The sequence below is a fragment of the Aethalodelphis obliquidens genome, unplaced genomic scaffold (genome assembly GCF_003676395.1).
Source record: "Aethalodelphis obliquidens isolate GAN/ISIS:26980383/991018 unplaced genomic scaffold, ASM367639v1 scaffold72, whole genome shotgun sequence".
Taxonomy (NCBI): domain Eukaryota; kingdom Metazoa; phylum Chordata; class Mammalia; order Artiodactyla; family Delphinidae; genus Aethalodelphis; species Aethalodelphis obliquidens.
In genome coordinates, this window is record NW_020838016.1 from 1,589,400 (window position 1) to 1,607,147 (window position 17,748).

The following is a 17,748-nucleotide window of genomic DNA, read 5'->3' on the forward strand; positions in this document are numbered from 1 at the left end:
CAAATATATGGTTTGGTTTACATTATTATTTTATTTCATTTAGAAATACTATTACCTTATTATTTATCTATAACATGACATAGATCATAGAGCTATAGTCCCTGCCTTGTAATTTAATCCATAAATAGTAAGAACTGTTTATGGAGTACTAGCAAGGGCTTCAAGAAAAATCATTTCGATTAAAGATATTTGAAGCAAGAAAAAAAGCAATAAAAGTATGTTATGAAGTGCCTATATAAAAGATGGTGCTTCTCACTTCAAGAGAAAATAAATTCTAGACCTAGTGGGAAGGTATCTATAATATTGGTTATAGTGAACCAAGTGAACTACTGGTTTAAAGATGAGAATTAGTGGAAGCAAAAACTAAAAATGAAAACCAAAAACCCAGCAAGTAACAGTAAATGGGAGAAATAAACCCACACTACGTGGATTCGAATCCCAGCTCCATGACTTACTAGCTATGTGGCTTGGGGAGGTGACTTAAAGTTTCTGGGCCTCTATTTTTTAATGTGTAAAATGGAGCTGAGTTGGACAATGGTGTCTGTGTAGTTGATTAAATGAACAATCAGCCATAATGGAAGTAATAGTTAGCATTTAACACTCAGTTCAGAGTATAGGCTAGAAGTTAAAGCCAGAGAAAGCACCCGTCCCTGAACAAAAGACTCCTGTAGTTATATGGACCCAGGACAGGAAGAAAAAGTACTGAGTACTGAATCAGAGTGGAGAAGGATGTCTTCAAGGCTCCCCTTCCCCATAGAGAATTCTCCACAGAGGCATCTGAGGAAGATCTCAGCAGAAGGCCCAAAATAAAGAGGTCACCAAATGAAAGGACCTGAACTTGAAATGTAAATATGTGTAACAGCATGGCCAGGCAGAGGGACCTGAGTCCTTGACTGCAGCCCCTTCAGAGCCTGTGGTGCATGGGCTGTGCACCCAGTCTGGTGTTGGCGGGCAGCTTTCCCCCAAGAGGCCTGCTGGTAAAGCCTCTGTAATTTAGGTCAGTCTTGAAAAATCACGATAGTTTTCTGGGCTAGCAGCTGGACTCCTCACCAGGGAAAACAGGAAAACGATCCATTCTTTCTCTTTGCAGGAATTAAGGAATATGGTGGCCAAATCCCCTCACCAGGGAGGTAGAGTTAACTGAAGCTTGTGGTGTTGTGCAGCTAGCTATTGGCCAAACTGAGTGTTCTTCTGGCCCCAGATCCAAGGAGCACCACCCAACTATAGATAGACCTTGCTCAGAAGTAAGGGCTTCCTCAGACTCTGGTCTGTTCTCTTCCAGGATAATGAAGCAGATGCTGTGACGTTGGATGGTGGTTTGGTATTTGAGGCAGGCCTGAAGCCCTACAACCTGAAGCCTGTAGTGGCAGAGTACCATGGTCCGAAAGATAGTAAGTTCTCCCCGGGGACCCAGGAAGGTGTTTGTGGCCCTTGTTCTCTCCTGGTAGATGCTGAGTCTTGTCTCATTCAGGCAGGTAATGGAGATTAGCTACTGAAGAGCCTGCCCCAGGGGGCAGTGAGTGGGGAATGAGGGGCCCTATCAACCACCACAGCCACAACCCAAGGCCTCTGGGAGCTTTGGGCTGGTTGAGGACTGGTGCTCAGGATACTGACCTCCTGGGCAGGCTGTGTGCAATCTGAGCTGAACCACTGGGGTTTAAATGTGTAAAGAGCAGCTCTCCAAGAACCACAGGTGCCACACGCAGGGGAGAGACCACACAGGAGCACGAACTTGGAGCCCTGACAGCTTTGCATCTCATCTGAGAGCAACTCCACTGTCCCTGGGGCTGTGTGAGGGACAGAAATACTTAGAGAAAGTCAGGACTGTGGCCTCTGTTGCCACAGTTCCAGTTTCCAGGGGAGCTTGGCTTGGTAGTTGTAGGCAGACACTCCCTGCAAGGCCTGGGTAGGCAATAGCATTGGGGCCTGTGTGCGTGTGGCTTCTTGCTCCTGGGTTTGCCTGGAGGGTTGTTACAAATGTCTCCTCTGTGGTCCTTCCTTTCCCATGTAAGCCTAGGAAAGTTTTTCTGATCCTTCCCTCTTTAGAAGCCAACACAACATAAACGTTACCTCGGGGTTCCCCTTCCCTACTCAGGAGCCCAGTAGTGATGAGCAGTGCTTCCCTGGGGCCCAGTTTGAGAGTCTTTCATCCACGCTCTCCCTTTGCAGAGCCGGAAACTCAGTATTACGCTGTGGCTGTGGTGAAGAAGGGCACTGAGTTCGGTCTGAAAGAGCTCAAAGGCAAGAAGTCCTGCCACACAGGCCTTGGCAGATCTGCTGGGTGGAATATCCCCATGGGCTTACTTTACTGGGACTTGCCTGAGCCACAGGAGTCTCTTCAGAGAGGTAAGCAGGCAGGAGGGTGAGTGGCCTCAGCAGGCATCTCTTCCTCAGATGCCCACATGGGCCACACTGGCGTCACTCAACATGATCAGGTGATGATATGTGATGACTCTGGGAGTGGAGGTGGGAGGTTAAACAGCTTTAAACTGGCAGGTCTGCTGCACCAGCAGCCATTAGGGGCTGTCACAAGTCCTTTTATCTCTGAGCTCCTGACACCCCACCAGAGGTTGTCCTGAGGAGTCGGGGGAAGGGAACAGAGGGCTTCAGTCAGGACCAAGGTTGCTGGGCCCCACTGTCCACTTCCCTGGGGTGCTTTCCTGTCTGTGGCTGACGCTTTTCCCATTCTGCTGGAGCTTTCCCTGGTGGCCATCTGCTGGCCATGAACTTGGCGTGCACCTCTCCAGGCGGGTCCTCCATTTCTCACGCATGGATTCCAGAGGAGACCTGTCTCTGAGCTGTTCCAGTCTGACAAGGCAGGGAGGGGGGCTGACGGTGACCTGGTCTTGGAGGGTGGCTGGCACAAGCCTGGTTCTTGGGGAGGGAAGTGGGAGGAAAGGGGTTAAACTCGCCCCTTTTTGGAAACCCTTAATCTTGAAGAGTGAACACTTGTAAAGGCAAACTGGGTCTGGGGGTGCTGGTTTTGTCTGGGTCTCTCTGTCCCATCATGAGCCTAAGCTGGGAGCTGTAAGTGTCTCTGGCCAGGCTGGCTCACGCCCTGTGCTTCTGTGTCTCTGTGTTGAGCAGCAGCGGCCAGTTTCTTCGCGAGCAGCTGCGTCCCCTGTGTGGATCAGTCGGCCTTCCCCAAACTGTGCCAACTGTGTGCGGGGAAAGGGACGGACAAGTGCGCCTGCTCCAACCATGAACCGTACTTCGGCTACTCAGGGGCCTTCAAGTGAGTGAGACCGGCTTCTGCTCCATCTGGGCTCCTAAGTGTCCAATGTCCTTGGCTGGAAATCTCCCCTGGCCCACAGCAGAGCCCAGTCTTCAAAGGGGCAACCAGGGGGCCTAATCACCTCAGTGACACAGGGACTTAGTGACACAGCTGGGACTCCCCACGCCAGGCCGGGTCAGTGCATACTCTCTTCATGTGACATTGACAAGGAAGCCCTCTCCTGGGGCTCCTCTTTCCGTTTCCCCAGAGTTCTCTCACTGGACTAGGCAGAGCCTGAAATGACGGGCACAGCCCTAGTGTCCATGCTGCTCTTCAGTGGCGGGCCCTCTGCTCTCCACTGCAGCAGCGCTGGCCGCTCAAGGCGCTGGCCTCTCTCCTGGCTCCTCTCACTGTCCCTGTGCAGGCAGCTCATGTGGCTGATTTCTTGCTCCCTCTTCTCCCTTGGTTATACTCTAAAGTTTTAGAGCCAGCCAAGGGCACCTTTCCTCCCTCAAGAGACACTATGCCTTTATCCTCCACCAGAAGTTTGAAAACACTTTTCTCATTGAAACATCTTCAGTGCCTTTTTGATGCTTTGGGGCACATGGTGAGGGTCCTCCAGCTCCTGTGAGCTCACCCCCCTATCTCCATGGTACCCTGGATATCAGTGCCCCATGGTGCCCCCTCAGCTGTGGGTCTTCGTAGAGGCCTCCCCCAGGCCCTGCCCTTTCCCCAAGGCTGGACAGTGTGGTCAGACCCTCAACCTGAGGAGAAGGGCCAGCCCTGCAGGAACCCTCCTAATGTGTCTCCTCCCCACAGGTGTCTGATGGAGGACGCTGGGGAAGTGGCCTTTGTCAAGCACACCACGGTATCTGGTAGGTGACAGGAGAAGCATCTGCAGGTCCCTTCAAGCAGAAGGCCTTCCTTTTCTTCCTGCCTTCTTCTACATGCTCAGTAGTCAGACATGAGCATAGTGTGTTCCTCCTTTCTCACTGCTGGGGTGTTTACCTGCGCAGAGGCGTGTGTCTGTGGGGTCCCCGGCTGGACTCCTGGGCTTCATCCTATCGTTCAACTTCCTAGACACTGGGACCCTTCCTCCTGGTCAGTGTTGCGATAGCAAAGGATTGGGAGGAGGTCTGGCCAGCCTTGGCCTGTAGTCAGCCTGCTGAGATGAGACCTCTTGTGGGGTGTGGGCAGTCACCCCTGCACGGGACATCAGAAGCTTTACCTGTAAATTGGCTGTGGGATCCTGAGCAAGTCAGTTTTCTTCTGGCTCAGTGTTTACTCTAGGCTTCTCGGCTCACACAGTTTATGATTCAGTGGGGTTTTGCAAGGGAGCGGAAGGGGCACCACACCTCACGCTCTGCCTGCCGTTGGCTCACGTGGGCTTCCCTCCCCCAGAGAACCTGCCTAACAAGGCTGACAGGGACGAGTATGAGCTGCTCTGCAGGGACAACACCCGGGGGTCTGTGGACGAGTACGAGAGGTGCCACCTGGCCCGGGTCCCTTCCCACGCTGTCGTGGCACGAAGCATGGGCGGCAAGGAGGACTTGATCTGGGAGCTTCTTAACCAGGCCCAGGTATCGAATCCCCATCCTCTTTCCTGCTTAGCAGTTCCTGCTTGGATTTGGGGCATTTTCCTGCACTCCCTTCTTGCCCCTGTAGAAGCCCTTCTGTGTTCAGGATACAGTGGGGACCATGCCACACACCATCCATTTGTAAGAAAGCACCCAGCAAAGCCTTCTTGGAGTTGCACAGAGCCTAGTCCTGCATTATCATCTGTCAGACCCTTACGTTCTGGACCAGTGACATGAAGCTGCTCCTTCTTGCTCTATTCCATATCTCTCCCATTGGAAAGGAAATGATCTCTCTTCCAAGGTCCTTCAGCCTGACTGCAAGGGAGCTGCACACACAGCCAGCTTTCCTTCCCTAGAGCAGCAGAACACCAGAACTGAGCCAACTTTCTCTTATCCAGCCCTCCCATCTGTCCATCTGTCCATCAAGGCAGCCACACAGTGTCAGCCTCTGAAGGAGATGTGTTTCTTGCACTCAGTGAGCTGTCATCCAGCCAGGGAGACAGGCACAGAAACACATTCAGTGAAATTGGGTGTTTGTTATATGGCCCAAGAGGGCTGTGAATGGAGAAGGTGCTGGGTGGGAAAGAACAGATCTGACTGCTCTCTCTCCTGGCATCTTGAAAATTTCACTTTTTTAATTTAGTTTCCTGAGTTTTAAATTTTTCTTCGGTCCCATTTTGCAGCATCCCTTGTTGCTATAGCCATTCAGATCTGTGTTTTTACCACACACAGGAACATTTTGGCAGAGATACCTCTGAAAGCTTCCAGCTCTTCAGCTCCCCTCATGGGAAGGACCTGCTGTTTAAGGACTCTGCCAATGGGTTTTTAAAGATTCCTCCTAAGATGGACTCCTGGCTCTACCTGGGATATGAGTATGTCACCGCTCTCCGGAATCTAAGAGAAGATACACGTAAGTGTTTGCGAAGGATCGTGTGGCTCTAGGAGCTTGGAAAACTGGTGAGGGTGTGCACCAGCAATAGAGTCTTTCCAGGTATTGAACACCTGTCCCAACAATCCTTTGTCTGCCCTGCCTGTGCAGCCCAGTGTTAGATGAATGCTAAATGGCATCACCAATGGGCATTAAAGGAAATTCATGCTTAAAATGATTTGTATTGATACCAGCACTGTTTCCCTTATATAAATCAAGGCTACCCTACCCACTTTGTGAAGCCAGTTAGCCTGGCATGAAGTAAGTCAACTAGAATGAAATTGCTACAAATGTGCACATCTGAAGCCAATGCTATGGTCAACATGCGCCATGGTGAAGCTGGAGCTTTAGACAGGTCGATCCTGCTTCTGAATTTCCTTGGGTCATTGGGGATGTGTTTGAACCTTCATTCAACAGACATGTATTGACCACTTATCTATAAACTGTGCAACGTGCTGGGCATACAATGGTGAGTCAAAAATATATTAAATTCTGCTGTCATGGAACCTTCAGCCCAGTGGGGAAGACAAATGTTGAAGGAATAGTCACTCCATTGAATGATCAATTAAAAATGAGAGATTTCCTCAGCAGAAGGAAAACAAAAACAAAAACCCAGAACAAAATATCATGGCTCTAGAAGAGTGCAAAACAAAGAAAGACAGGTCCCGGAATTGAGGTAAGGCTTCCCTGAGGAAGTGCCTCTTGAGCTGGGTCTGAAAGTTGGGTTGGTGTCCATTTATTCAGCCAACATTTATTGTACTGACCATGAGGCAGGCACTAAGGGTGCCATGGAGAACAAGACAGGCATGACCCTAGCCCTGGCCAAGCTTATGTTCTCCTGCAGGGAACAGACAATAAATAATGAATAAATATATAACAACAGCTCAGATGGTTAAGTGCTATTTCTAAACAAAGAGGGAAAAAAAAAAAAACCCAGCCTGAAGTGATAGAGTGCCTTGGGGTCAGGAGGAAACTTGACTTCTCATAAGAAACAATTTTAAGTTAAATCTAAATGGTAAGAAGCCAACTAAGAGACTGTTATTACCTTTGATTTCTAAGAGATTAATTCCTTGAATGGAATCTGTTTGTGTATTGCTGAAAAATCCTAGCATTTTCATGAAGACAGTAGCATAACCAGCAGGCAACATCTGGGCCTCTTCTAATCTCTGGTTCTCTTCCTTATGTCCTAGGCCCGATCGCCTCAAAGGATGAATGCAAGAAGGTGAAGTGGTGTGCAGTGCACCACCAGGAGAAGGCCAAGTGTGATACGTGGAGTGTGAGCAGTGAAGGGAAAATAGAGTGTGAATCGGCAGACAGCACTGAAGAATGCATCGCCAAGATAATGGTACGTCACTCCTGCCTCTGTAGGGCAGCATCCCTGCCACTGTTGCCCACCTGTCCCCAAGGGTGAGTGAGTGTTCCTGGGAATGACACGAAAAGCCGGGTTCCAAGGAACCTTGCCCTCACTGTGGGAGACCAGCCCCACCGGAGCCTCAGGACCTTTGGGCTTCTGGATCTGAAGGGCTCCTTAGGGCTTGTTTCCTCCTAGTGTTAGCACCCAGTGGAGGGCAATCTGAGCCATGTCTGCTTAGGGAGGCTGGACCTGAGTGTGGGTGTGCCCGAAACCCACAGTGTGCCATGGCAAGTGAGACAAGTGTGACAGGGTCGTGTTATTGTGCAAGCGGGTAGAAGTTTAGCCTTGTTGATCACAAGAGCATTCCATATTTGCTTTTAGATAATGTTGAAAAATTGGAGGATATAAAGAAGAAAATACATAAAAACTAATTGTAACCTTATAACTCAGAGAAAATCCTGTTAACTGGGCTCATATCATTCATACAATTTACTCTCTTTTCTCACCTAATCTTATCTAGGGAGCTTTTCCCTTGTCACAAGTCATTCTTTGAAAACATGATTTTTAAAAATATATTTTAGTTTATTTTTGAAAGAATATACACTATTCTGTTTACAGTGGTATATCTGGGGACCAAGTTTATGGGGGACTTTCATTTTTTTTTCTTTTTTTTAAATTTAAATTTTTATTTTTATTTTCCCTTACGGTTTATTATAGGATGTTGAATACAGTTGCCTGTGCTATACAGTGGGACCTTGTTGTTTATCTGTTCTATGTATAACAGTTTGCATCTGCTAACCCCAAACTCCCAACCCATTCCTTCCCCAGCCCCCTCCACCTTGGCAACCACAAGTCTGTTCCCTATGTCTGTGAGTCGGCTTCTGTTCTGTAGATAAGTTCATTTGTGTCATATTTTAGATTCCACATATAAGTGATACCATATGGTATCTGTCTTTCTCTTTCTGACTCACTTCACTTAGTATGATAATCTCTAGGTCCATCCATGTTGCTGCAAATGGCATTATTTCATTCTTTTTTATGGCTGAGTAATATTCCATTGTATATATGTACCACATCTTCTTTATCCATTCATCTGTCGATGGACATTTAGGTTGTTTCTATGAAAACATGTTGATAGCTTAATGTTGATAGCTATTCCAGAGTGTGGATGTGCTACAATTTGTCGAGCCATTTCCTTGCTATTGAGCATTAAGTTTGGTCCTATCTTATTGATATTATGAATCACACTTGCATGCTTTTGCCCACTTACACATTTTGCCCAAATAGTTTCCCACATATCTGATTATTCCTTTAGGGTATATTCCTCAAAAGTATATTTCTAAGCCCAATGGGAAGCTTGGCAGTCTTGTTGAATTTAAGCATTTCTGAAATTTGGGGCTTATTAGCTCTATTAGATCATTATATCTAACAGATCATTTGAGTTTATTTGACTCATTCATTAAACACCTTGTATTGATCAAGCACCAAAATAGCACCCAGCCAATGTGGCCGAGATTCGGGTCTGGGGCCCCCATCAGGAGGCGCTCTGTGCCACAGACACAGCCCTGAGTCTCTGACTCCGCTCATTTGTCTTACAAATGAGAATTCTTGGTGTCAGAAAGGTGTTGTGAGAGTGTCTCTGGGACAGTGTGCCCTATGAGAGGACAGGGGGACTGAATGCGGGTCTTTCCTTCTGAAGAAACTAAGCAAAGCACCCAGAGTTGATCATCAGTTCATCATGGTTTGGTGAAAATGGAAGTACATTTTATTTTCTATGTTGGGTGTGCCTGACTGATCCTTTGGGGGTCCAGTACCAGCAGCTTCTGTCTCGCTGGGCCTTCATGACCTGTGCTGGCAAGGCTGCTTCAAGGAAACAGCTTGGAGGGCATGTGGGACAGAAGATGGTCTCTTTTCACCTGCTGTGATGTGCTGTGTCTTTGCAGAAAGGAGAAGCTGATGCCATGAGCTTGGATGGAGGCTACATCTACATAGCAGGCAAATGTGGTCTGGTACCTGTCCTGGCAGAGAACTACAGTAAGTGGAAGGGGCTTCTCTCAGTGTCTCATTTCCCCTGGGCCATGGAGAAAGGAAATGGAAAATCACAGCCTGATTTATGCCACATGGGCCATAAAGCTCTTGCTTACTGAGCACCTCCTACTTCCTAGGCTCTGGGCTCCCTCATCTCTAGTCCCCAACAGTTTTCTTGAAGGATGAGATCTTCTATCATACCTCCCACAAGGGAGTTGGAGGCTTTGCACTGGGAAGTTCCAGCTAAAAGTGACCCCTCTGCAGAGGACATCTAGATTCTCAGTTGGGATTCCTGGCAGGTCTTCTTGATTCCAAAGCTCACACTTCTCCTGTTGCCCTGGTGCAGGGATTCAAGTACGGTTGGCAGAGACCACTGTGGCCACAGGACAGATAGGGTGGGAAACTTGAAATTTACAATTTTGGACTACATTCCAGAGGCCAGGGAGCTAAAGTGAACTTGTATAATCCAGACAGCCTGGACCTTTTGGGAACTGGTGATATGTAGACAGTTTTCCTGGCTCTTTTAATTCTGAGCTGCACATGGTAAAGACGATTTCCAATCTATAAATGAGTATTTAATGACTTCTTCATTTTCTCCTCTACAGAAAGTGAGGGCCAACATTGTACAACCACACCAGAGGACGGTGAGTTGAGATTGGTAACCTCATGAGTTTAAGATAAATTCCCATTGCTTTTGGGAAAGGGTAAGGTAAGTTTAAATTCAAATCAAAAGTAGATAACAGACCAATTTTCGGAATGCAAAGGAATCATGGAAGTAGAGTAACTGGCAATGATGATTACTTTTTTACACTTGCTATGACTTGCACATGGGAATTTTCATTTAATCCTATAAGGTATGTCTTGTTGTCCTCTAAGGATGCATAAGAGGACCAACAGCTCAGAGAGATTACAAGTTGTCTAGACTCCAACATCCAGCAAGCAAATACAGGCCCTCCCCACCACTCCTGACTGCCTTGCATTGCACGAGGCCAGCAAAGTTTTAGATGAGAGTTAGCACCAGCCCAGGAGCCTTGCTGATACATGCCTGGCAGGGCTGAAGGGAGAGGCTCATACCGGCAGATGTCTAGGGGCATGTGATTGCTCAGCCTCCCAGCCAGAGCTAGACCCAGGAACCCAGGCCAACCTGGCTCTCACCCAGCGCTCTGGCTGGGGGTGGATCTGGAAAGATGTGGCAGGAGAAAGACAGGAAATCTTATCAAAGTGGGCTCTGGGGCCCACACTCAGGTCCCTGCAGGTCATTTCCAGCCATTAGTGTGCAAGTCTGTCCTCATCACTTTTCCCAGTTACAACCTTCAGCCTCTCCCCATCACACTAGGAACCAAGCTCTTCAGCTGAAAACAGAACCATTCTTATTCCATGAACAATAAGATTTGTGTCTTTTCTGTTGGAAACAATTTCCTGAATTAATTAAATTGGAAAACTGAAATCAAGAGTTGATATTCTATTACCAGTTTTAAAGATCAGCATGTATTTGCAGCTAATCATGGCAGCTAACTTGATTTTGACAGTTTCCACTTTGCATATTTATTGTGCTGCAAACCTGTATTCTCCTTATCACAAATTATCTGGCCAGAATATCCCTGTGGTTTATTGCTCATTTACTACTCTTTCCTAATGTACCCTTCAGTATCCATTCCTCTGCTATTCCACAGTGGAGGGTGAGTTGCTGGTTTATGTCAGTAGCTTCATGCATTTGGGGAGGGGTTATACACCAGCCATTGCTCTGATGGTTATGTATTCTTACTACTTTACTTTTTAAGTTCAGATTAATCTCCACCTCCTGGAATGACTTGTATCCACCCCACCCCCACCCCCCCGTCAGTTATTGGGAAGACCCTTTCAAAGAGAGAAGGAATGGTTTGGGATAATTCTACTCCTTAAGGAGATGGCAGGTTTAGACACTCTGGAGGGCCCAGGGGTATTAATACTCCCTATTTAGGTGTCTTTCTTGCAGGGTACCTTGCTGTGGCTGTGGTTAAGAAATCAGATACTGATCTCAACTGGAACAATCTGAAAGGCAGGAAGTCCTGCCACACTGCAGTAGACAGAACCGCTGGTTGGAATATCCCCATGGGTCTGCTCTACAATAATATTAACCACTGTGAATTTGGTGAGTGAGCTTTGAGAGGGTACTGTTGTCAGGGCCAGGTGGGAAGAGGTGTACTGGCAAGAGTGTGGTATGGTACAAGATGTGGCTGTGGCTCTATGGTAATACAATTTGGTTTAGTGAACTTCAAGAAAATATCTAAAAGGAATGGTAGGGCTGGGAGGTGGACCAGAATGGTTCTTTTCAGTTGCACATAATGGCTTAAGTGAATATGCGTTTACTTTTCTCTCTCATGAAAAAGACCAGAGACAGCAGTCCGTGGCTGGTACTCTCATTAGAATCCCAGGCTCCTCTCTCTTCCTGCTGCACCATTCTCAGCATGAGGCCTCCATCTTCAAGGTCACTCATGGTTGCCATTATATCCACGATCCAGGCAACCTCAAGGAACAAAGAGAAAGGGCACTTGACGTATGTGCCACCTTGTTAAAGGAGCTATTCAGGAACTCTAGCCCAATTACTTCAGCTAACTTCCCATTGCCCTGAACTTAGATACATAGTCACATTTAGCTGTAAGAGAGGCTGAAAAATGTCATCGTTTATTTGGGCATGTTTCTGTCCCAAATAAAACTAGATTTTTGTTCAAAAAATTAAAAGTAGAACTACCATATGATCCAACAATTTCACTTCTGGGTATTTACTGGAAGAAAACAAAAATACTAACTCGAAAAGATATGCACCCACACGTTCACTGCAGCATTATTTACAACAGCCATGACACGGAAAGAACCTAAGTGTCCATCATGAATGAATGGATAAAGAACTTGTGGTTTACATATATACAATAGAATATCATTCAGTCATAAAAAAGAAAGAAATTTTGCCTCTTGCAACACCATGGATGGACCCTGAGGGCACTATGTGAAATAAGTCAGGCAGAGAAAGACAAATACCGTATGTTCTCATTTATATGTGGGATCTAAACAAAAATAAAACAAAATAACCCGAGCTCATAGACACAGAGAGCAGATTGGCGGTTGCCAGAGGCAGGGGTTGGGGGTGGGCAAATTGGGTGAATGTAGTCAAAAGGTAAGAACTTCGGTTATAAAATAAATAAGTCATGGGGATGTAATGTACATCATGGTGACTATAGTTAATGCTGTATTGCACATTTCAAAGTTGCTAAGAGAGTAGCTCTTAAAAGTTCTCATCACAAGAAAAAAAAATTTAATGTGATACACCACATTAACCAATTGAAGAAAAAGATCATACGATCATCTCAATAGATACAGCAAAAGCTTTTGATAAAATTCATCACCCATTTATGAGAAAAACTCTCCAGAAAGTGGGCATAGAGGGAATATACCTCAACATAATAAAGGCCGTATATGACAAACCCACAGCTAACATCATACGCAACAGTGAAAAGCTGAAAGCATTCCCTCTAAGATCAGGCACAAGACAAGGACTCCCACTGTTGCCACTTTCATGCAACATAGTTTGGAAGTCCTAGCCAAAAGAAAAAAAATTTTTTTTCTTTTGCGTTATGCGGGCCTCTCACTGTTGTGGCCTCTCCCGTTGCGGAGCACAGGCTCCGGACGCGCAGGCTCAGCGGCCATGGCTCACGGGCCTAGCCTAGCTGCTCCGCGGCATGTGGGATCTTCCCGGACCGGGGCATGAACCCGTGTCCCCTGCATCGGCAGGCAGACTCTCAACCACTGCGCCACCAGGGAAGCCCAGAAAAAAAATTTTTTAACCCTGTATGGTGATGGATGTTAACTAGACCTATTGTGGTGATCATTTCACAATATAGTCACAGTAGCGAAACATGTTGTACTCCTGAAATTAATGTTATACGTCAATTATATCTCAATAAAAAATTAATGGAGAAAAAAATTAAAAGAAAAAGAAAAGAAACTTGATCTTTGTTATGAAGAAGCAAGGGGAAATGGCCATTGGGTGGACAGCTCCAAGCCCTGCCACAGGGCTTTCTAGGCAATGTGGTATGAGGGGTCTTCAGGTTTCTTTAAGATCTTGGCAGTCTCACCAAGTGACTGCTCAGCTCCTAGGCCCCTTCAAAGTGGTGGAAATCAGTTTATTCTCTGTGTCCTCTGAATATCTTCAGGTATGAGCTTAGTTCTACCTCCTAAAATCTGTGTGTAATTTCACCATGGACATGTTTTCTCATGGTTCTTATTTTCTTTAACTTCCTGAGTACTTCCTCCCTGCCACCTCCAAATATTTGTAGCTACTTCAAAAGGAGGGTCTCTAAAGACAGTTATGAACCAGGCAAGTCCTCTGTGTGTGTGTGTGTGTGTGTGTGTGTGTGTGTGTGTGAGGGGGGTGCATTCAGGAGTTCTGTTGCCCACCAGCAAGGGCAGCACTTCTGCTCTCCTGAGCCTCCTGGCAGTTTTACAGCTATGGGAGAGCAGCTGAACTGTGTGTGAAATTCCCCAGCACTTTCTCAAGGTTGGAGTTCTAAGTTCTGTTAAAGGCTCTTCTAATAAATATCAGAGAAAAGAAACACCAAAAACAAGTGGCAGAGCTCAGGGAGTGAGACCTTCAATTTTACCCCTTTTAGTCAACTTTCATATCATTTCCATCCCATATCTCTAGGTGAGTGAGACACTATTGGTATGCTGATGGAATCCTCTCCACCTGACTTGTAAAGGTTCCCAGCCTCAATTAAGTTTCCTTTCAAAGCCTATACCCTGGCAGGTCCTGAGTTGATGGCAGGTCACATAATGAGTATGTTCTACCTATCCTGGGCCATACACACCTGTGATGTGTTAGGTAAAGGCCACTGACATTGACTCAGGAAGAGCTGACTTTCTCTTATCCTTCTGCACAGATAAATTTTTCAGTGAAGGCTGTGCTCCTGGGTATCTGCGAGATTCCAGTCTCTGTGCTCTGTGCATTGGCTCAGAAAATGTTCCGGGAAAGGAGTGTCTTCCCAACAACCATGAGAGATACTATGGCTATTCAGGGGCTTTCAGGTGAGTATTATAATCCTCATACAAAAATAATAGTAATCCCAGCCCTGACAAGATTCCTTTTTAGGAACGCAGGTGAGATTCTTACATTCCTATCCCATTAGTCCTGCATGTTAGGGTGTCACGTTTACAAACATAAGTAGAAACCTGTGAGAAGAGGCATCCAGCTCCCTCCAGGACACGGTCTCCAGACCTAGCTGTCATAGACAGCAAAGACTGGCAGTATGGTACAGGTCAGAAGTTCTCAGCGGGGGGTGATTTGCCCCTCAGGGGACATTTGGCAGTGTCTGGAGATGTTTTTGATTATCAGTGGAGTTGGGGGATGCTACTGGCATCTAACTGGGAGAGGCTGCTAAACATCCTACATGCGTAGGACAGCACCCTACAACAAAGAATTATCTGGCCCCTAATGTCACTAGTGCCAGGTGAGGAAACCCTACCATAACTGAATAAACACAGGAGTCAAGCATCTGGCTCATGCTCTTCCATTCACCTCTGGGGGAACCTACAACCATGGAAATATATCAATACAAAAGTAAAGTACATGACTTCTACATCTTTGGTTACATTTCTAGCTCATGGAGTCTCTATCATTTTTAAAGAGACACCTGTGCACTTTACGACCTTATTAGTTTTTAACTATCCTGTCTGACTTGGGCCTGTGTCACTTAGCAGTTCATGAATCCATCAACTTCACAATGATGGTGGTATTGTAACTAAAATTCTCACTAGGGAGGGAAAAACAAAGATTATCCCAACTTCCCAGGTACAACCAGCTTGTGAGTTAGAGTAAGAACAATTCACAGCCCACAAGTTTACAATTTTACAAGGAGACTGTGAGTAAGGAATCACCTTGAGGGAAAACTGCCCCTCTAATATCTGTGTTGAAGCTAGGAAATGGATGTAGCTCTGTTGGAGAAAATGGACCAGAATTTAGAATTTAGAGTGTAGAAGTGAGATTGTATAACTACAAAGCATATCAGAGGTTTTGTTTTCTTTTTATTACTTACATTAGTAATATGTAAGATCAGTGACAATAGATTAGCGATGAAATGGGAATCACAATTGCTGATATCAGATGGCCAGCCCTGGATCTATAAGGTGGCCTTTCTGAATGACAGATGTGTCTCTGACCTCTTTTCTTCTCTCTCCCTGTCTGGGACTCTGCAGGTGTCTGGTTGAGAAGGGAGACGTAGCCTTTGTGAAGGCCCAGACTGTCACAGAGAACACTGGTGGTACGTGCATAACCTTTGTCCCCATAAATCAGGGCCGCTGGTTCACTTGTGTCCAGGATGTCTTTGTGGAAATGTTATGGACACTGTCAGGGTCCAGAGCTCTGATTCTCAACCTGTTTGTTCGGTGAAGAGAGAAGTGTTTGCTTGGATAGGCAGAATGGTAAGGACCATGGTCTTCCCAGTGGCCCTGAGTCTCTCCCAGGAACGTTCCTACAGGTGCCGGCACTGTGCCTCCTTTCCCCTAAATACTTCAGTGCACATTTCCTAAGAACCAGAACTTTCTCTCACATACCTACATTACAATTAGCAAGATCAGGAAATTTATACTAACATGGATTTAATACTCATCACGTCCACAGTCCCTATTCAAATTCTGTGAGTTATCCCCAAAAGGTCCTTTATAACTATTTCTAGGTCCAATATATATGTAAATGTATTATAGGTCCACTGGGAAAAACATACAGACAGTGGCACCCCTGTAGGAATGAGCACCAAGACCTTGGCTTCTAGAACCATTCTCCAATAGAAGGAACCAAGGCCCCTTGGAAAAATAGCTGATTCTGTGGCTGGGGCAGGAAAAGTATAAGGTGAACCTGGAACATCATGCTGAAGAGCTCAGAGAGATGGGACGTATCAAAGCACATAGGAGCCATTGTGAAAGCCCTCCACTGGCCAAATCTGGGACATATTGAGCTTGAAAAGACATAATAATAGTAGTAAGAAATAATAACCCATTGAATAAAATAGGAACGCATAAGTCCATCCTGATTAAACAAATGAGTATAAGGGAAACATCTTCCTTATTGTAGAATGCTAATTACAGATGCAGAAATAATTATGAAGTTAAAAAACTATCGTTTGGCAACCAAGATAGTAATAATTGATTCAAGCAAGGATCATCAATGGGCACTAAAACTAGTGGGTGAATATTAGATGGCCATGACATTAACAAACAAGACAAAAATTTTAAAAATGTCAGTAAGAATGAGTATTCCACCTGCCCACTCTCTATCACTAACTGCTTATATTCCCCACCTAGAGTCCAGGCAGCTATTACTTCCCTCCTTCCCTCATGTCCCTTTACTCAACCTCAGATGTTTCCAGCAACTCATTTAGAATGAACTAGTACAGGACCAACTCCTCTAAGACGCCTTCCCCAATGGCACACCTCCATCCCACAACAGAATCCTCTGTCCATATTGCTCTTATTATTGAATTCATCACATTCCGTAATAAACTATGGCCACAGGGAGCTCTTTTTTTCTCTTCTTACATCCCAACACCAACCATAGTACATGGCACACAGAAGTTGCTAAGTACTTACTTGAAGGAATAATTGGTTTGGCTAATTTTTCTTTCTTCCCTCCTGTTACTTTTGCTTTTTCCTTTAAGGGCTGTCCTTTTTCCTGCTACCTGAGTGTTACCCTAGGCTGGTTCTTTGTCATCCCTTGATTTCTCTTTGTACCCTTCCAAGTAGGGCTCCCCTCTCGAGGCCGCAACTCTCTTTGCAAAGACTCCAAAAGCCTTACCTCCTGAGGGGAATTTATAGAGGAGGCCCACCTCCCATCTAAATAACATCCCAGGATCTCTGTTTGCCCTGTGGTCATTTTTATGTACAAAGTACACTGGCACTGCAACCTCAACCTGTATAAATCCAAACTCCTCATACTTCTCTCAAAACCCAGTCCTCTTCACACAGCCTCTGTCCCCATGGAGGTCTTTATTATATGCCCTGCCAGTCGAGCCTAGATTAATTTTTCAGTCAGTATGTTTTTTGTTTCTTCGGAATATGTATGTCTTCATTAAATTCTATGGTATGTTGTGATATGGAAGAACCAGGATACGAAGGCATAGAGACTGTATGATCTAATTATATAGATATGTGTCTGCATATCATACGAGTCTAGAGAAGAGACTAGAAGTAATGCACCAATGTTGAAGGTGAATGCTGTGGGATTATACTGGGTTTCAAAGTCTTCTTCCTTAAACTATGTAGCACTTTACAAATTAGCTGCAGTAAACAAGCATTATTTGTAGTGGAAAGAAAATTTTTTATCATGCCCTTCTAGAGGCCCACTGCTCCTAACCCAGACCAAATCACCTCCCATCTCATTTTTCCTAGTTGTCCTATTTCAGGCTCACACATTAACACTGATTTCCATTCATAAGTTCTCATAGACCCACTTTTCTTCCTACCTAAGTGCCACACTCCATCCCACACTCAGGGCCTTGAGGATCTGAGCATGTTTAGCCTGACTGCCCAAGACTCTGTTCCAGTGGGGCTATCCTCCACCCAATAGGAACACCGGGCGCGTACCTGTCCGTGAGTCTTGCTGGAGCCCTCCATCCCCTCA

General features: G+C 45.8%; 1 protein-coding gene across 1 annotated transcript in view; it reads left to right on the top strand.

Moving 5' to 3' along the window:
- LOC113612139 (serotransferrin-like) overlaps nucleotides 1-17,748 on the top strand; it is a 31,354-nt gene that overhangs the window by 6,928 nt on the left and 6,678 nt on the right. Inside the window, exons 3-14 of the mRNA XM_027091773.1 lie at nucleotides 1,283-1,391; nucleotides 2,170-2,346; nucleotides 3,088-3,235; nucleotides 4,034-4,089; nucleotides 4,616-4,794; nucleotides 5,524-5,701; nucleotides 6,910-7,064; nucleotides 9,017-9,107; nucleotides 9,707-9,745; nucleotides 11,077-11,232; nucleotides 14,018-14,162; nucleotides 15,330-15,394. Of these exons, the coding sequence (XP_026947574.1) occupies nucleotides 1,283-1,391; nucleotides 2,170-2,346; nucleotides 3,088-3,235; nucleotides 4,034-4,089; nucleotides 4,616-4,794; nucleotides 5,524-5,701; nucleotides 6,910-7,064; nucleotides 9,017-9,107; nucleotides 9,707-9,745; nucleotides 11,077-11,232; nucleotides 14,018-14,162; nucleotides 15,330-15,394 (1,498 nt within the window). The remainder of the gene's footprint in view (nucleotides 1-1,282; nucleotides 1,392-2,169; nucleotides 2,347-3,087; nucleotides 3,236-4,033; nucleotides 4,090-4,615; nucleotides 4,795-5,523; nucleotides 5,702-6,909; nucleotides 7,065-9,016; nucleotides 9,108-9,706; nucleotides 9,746-11,076; nucleotides 11,233-14,017; nucleotides 14,163-15,329; nucleotides 15,395-17,748) is intronic.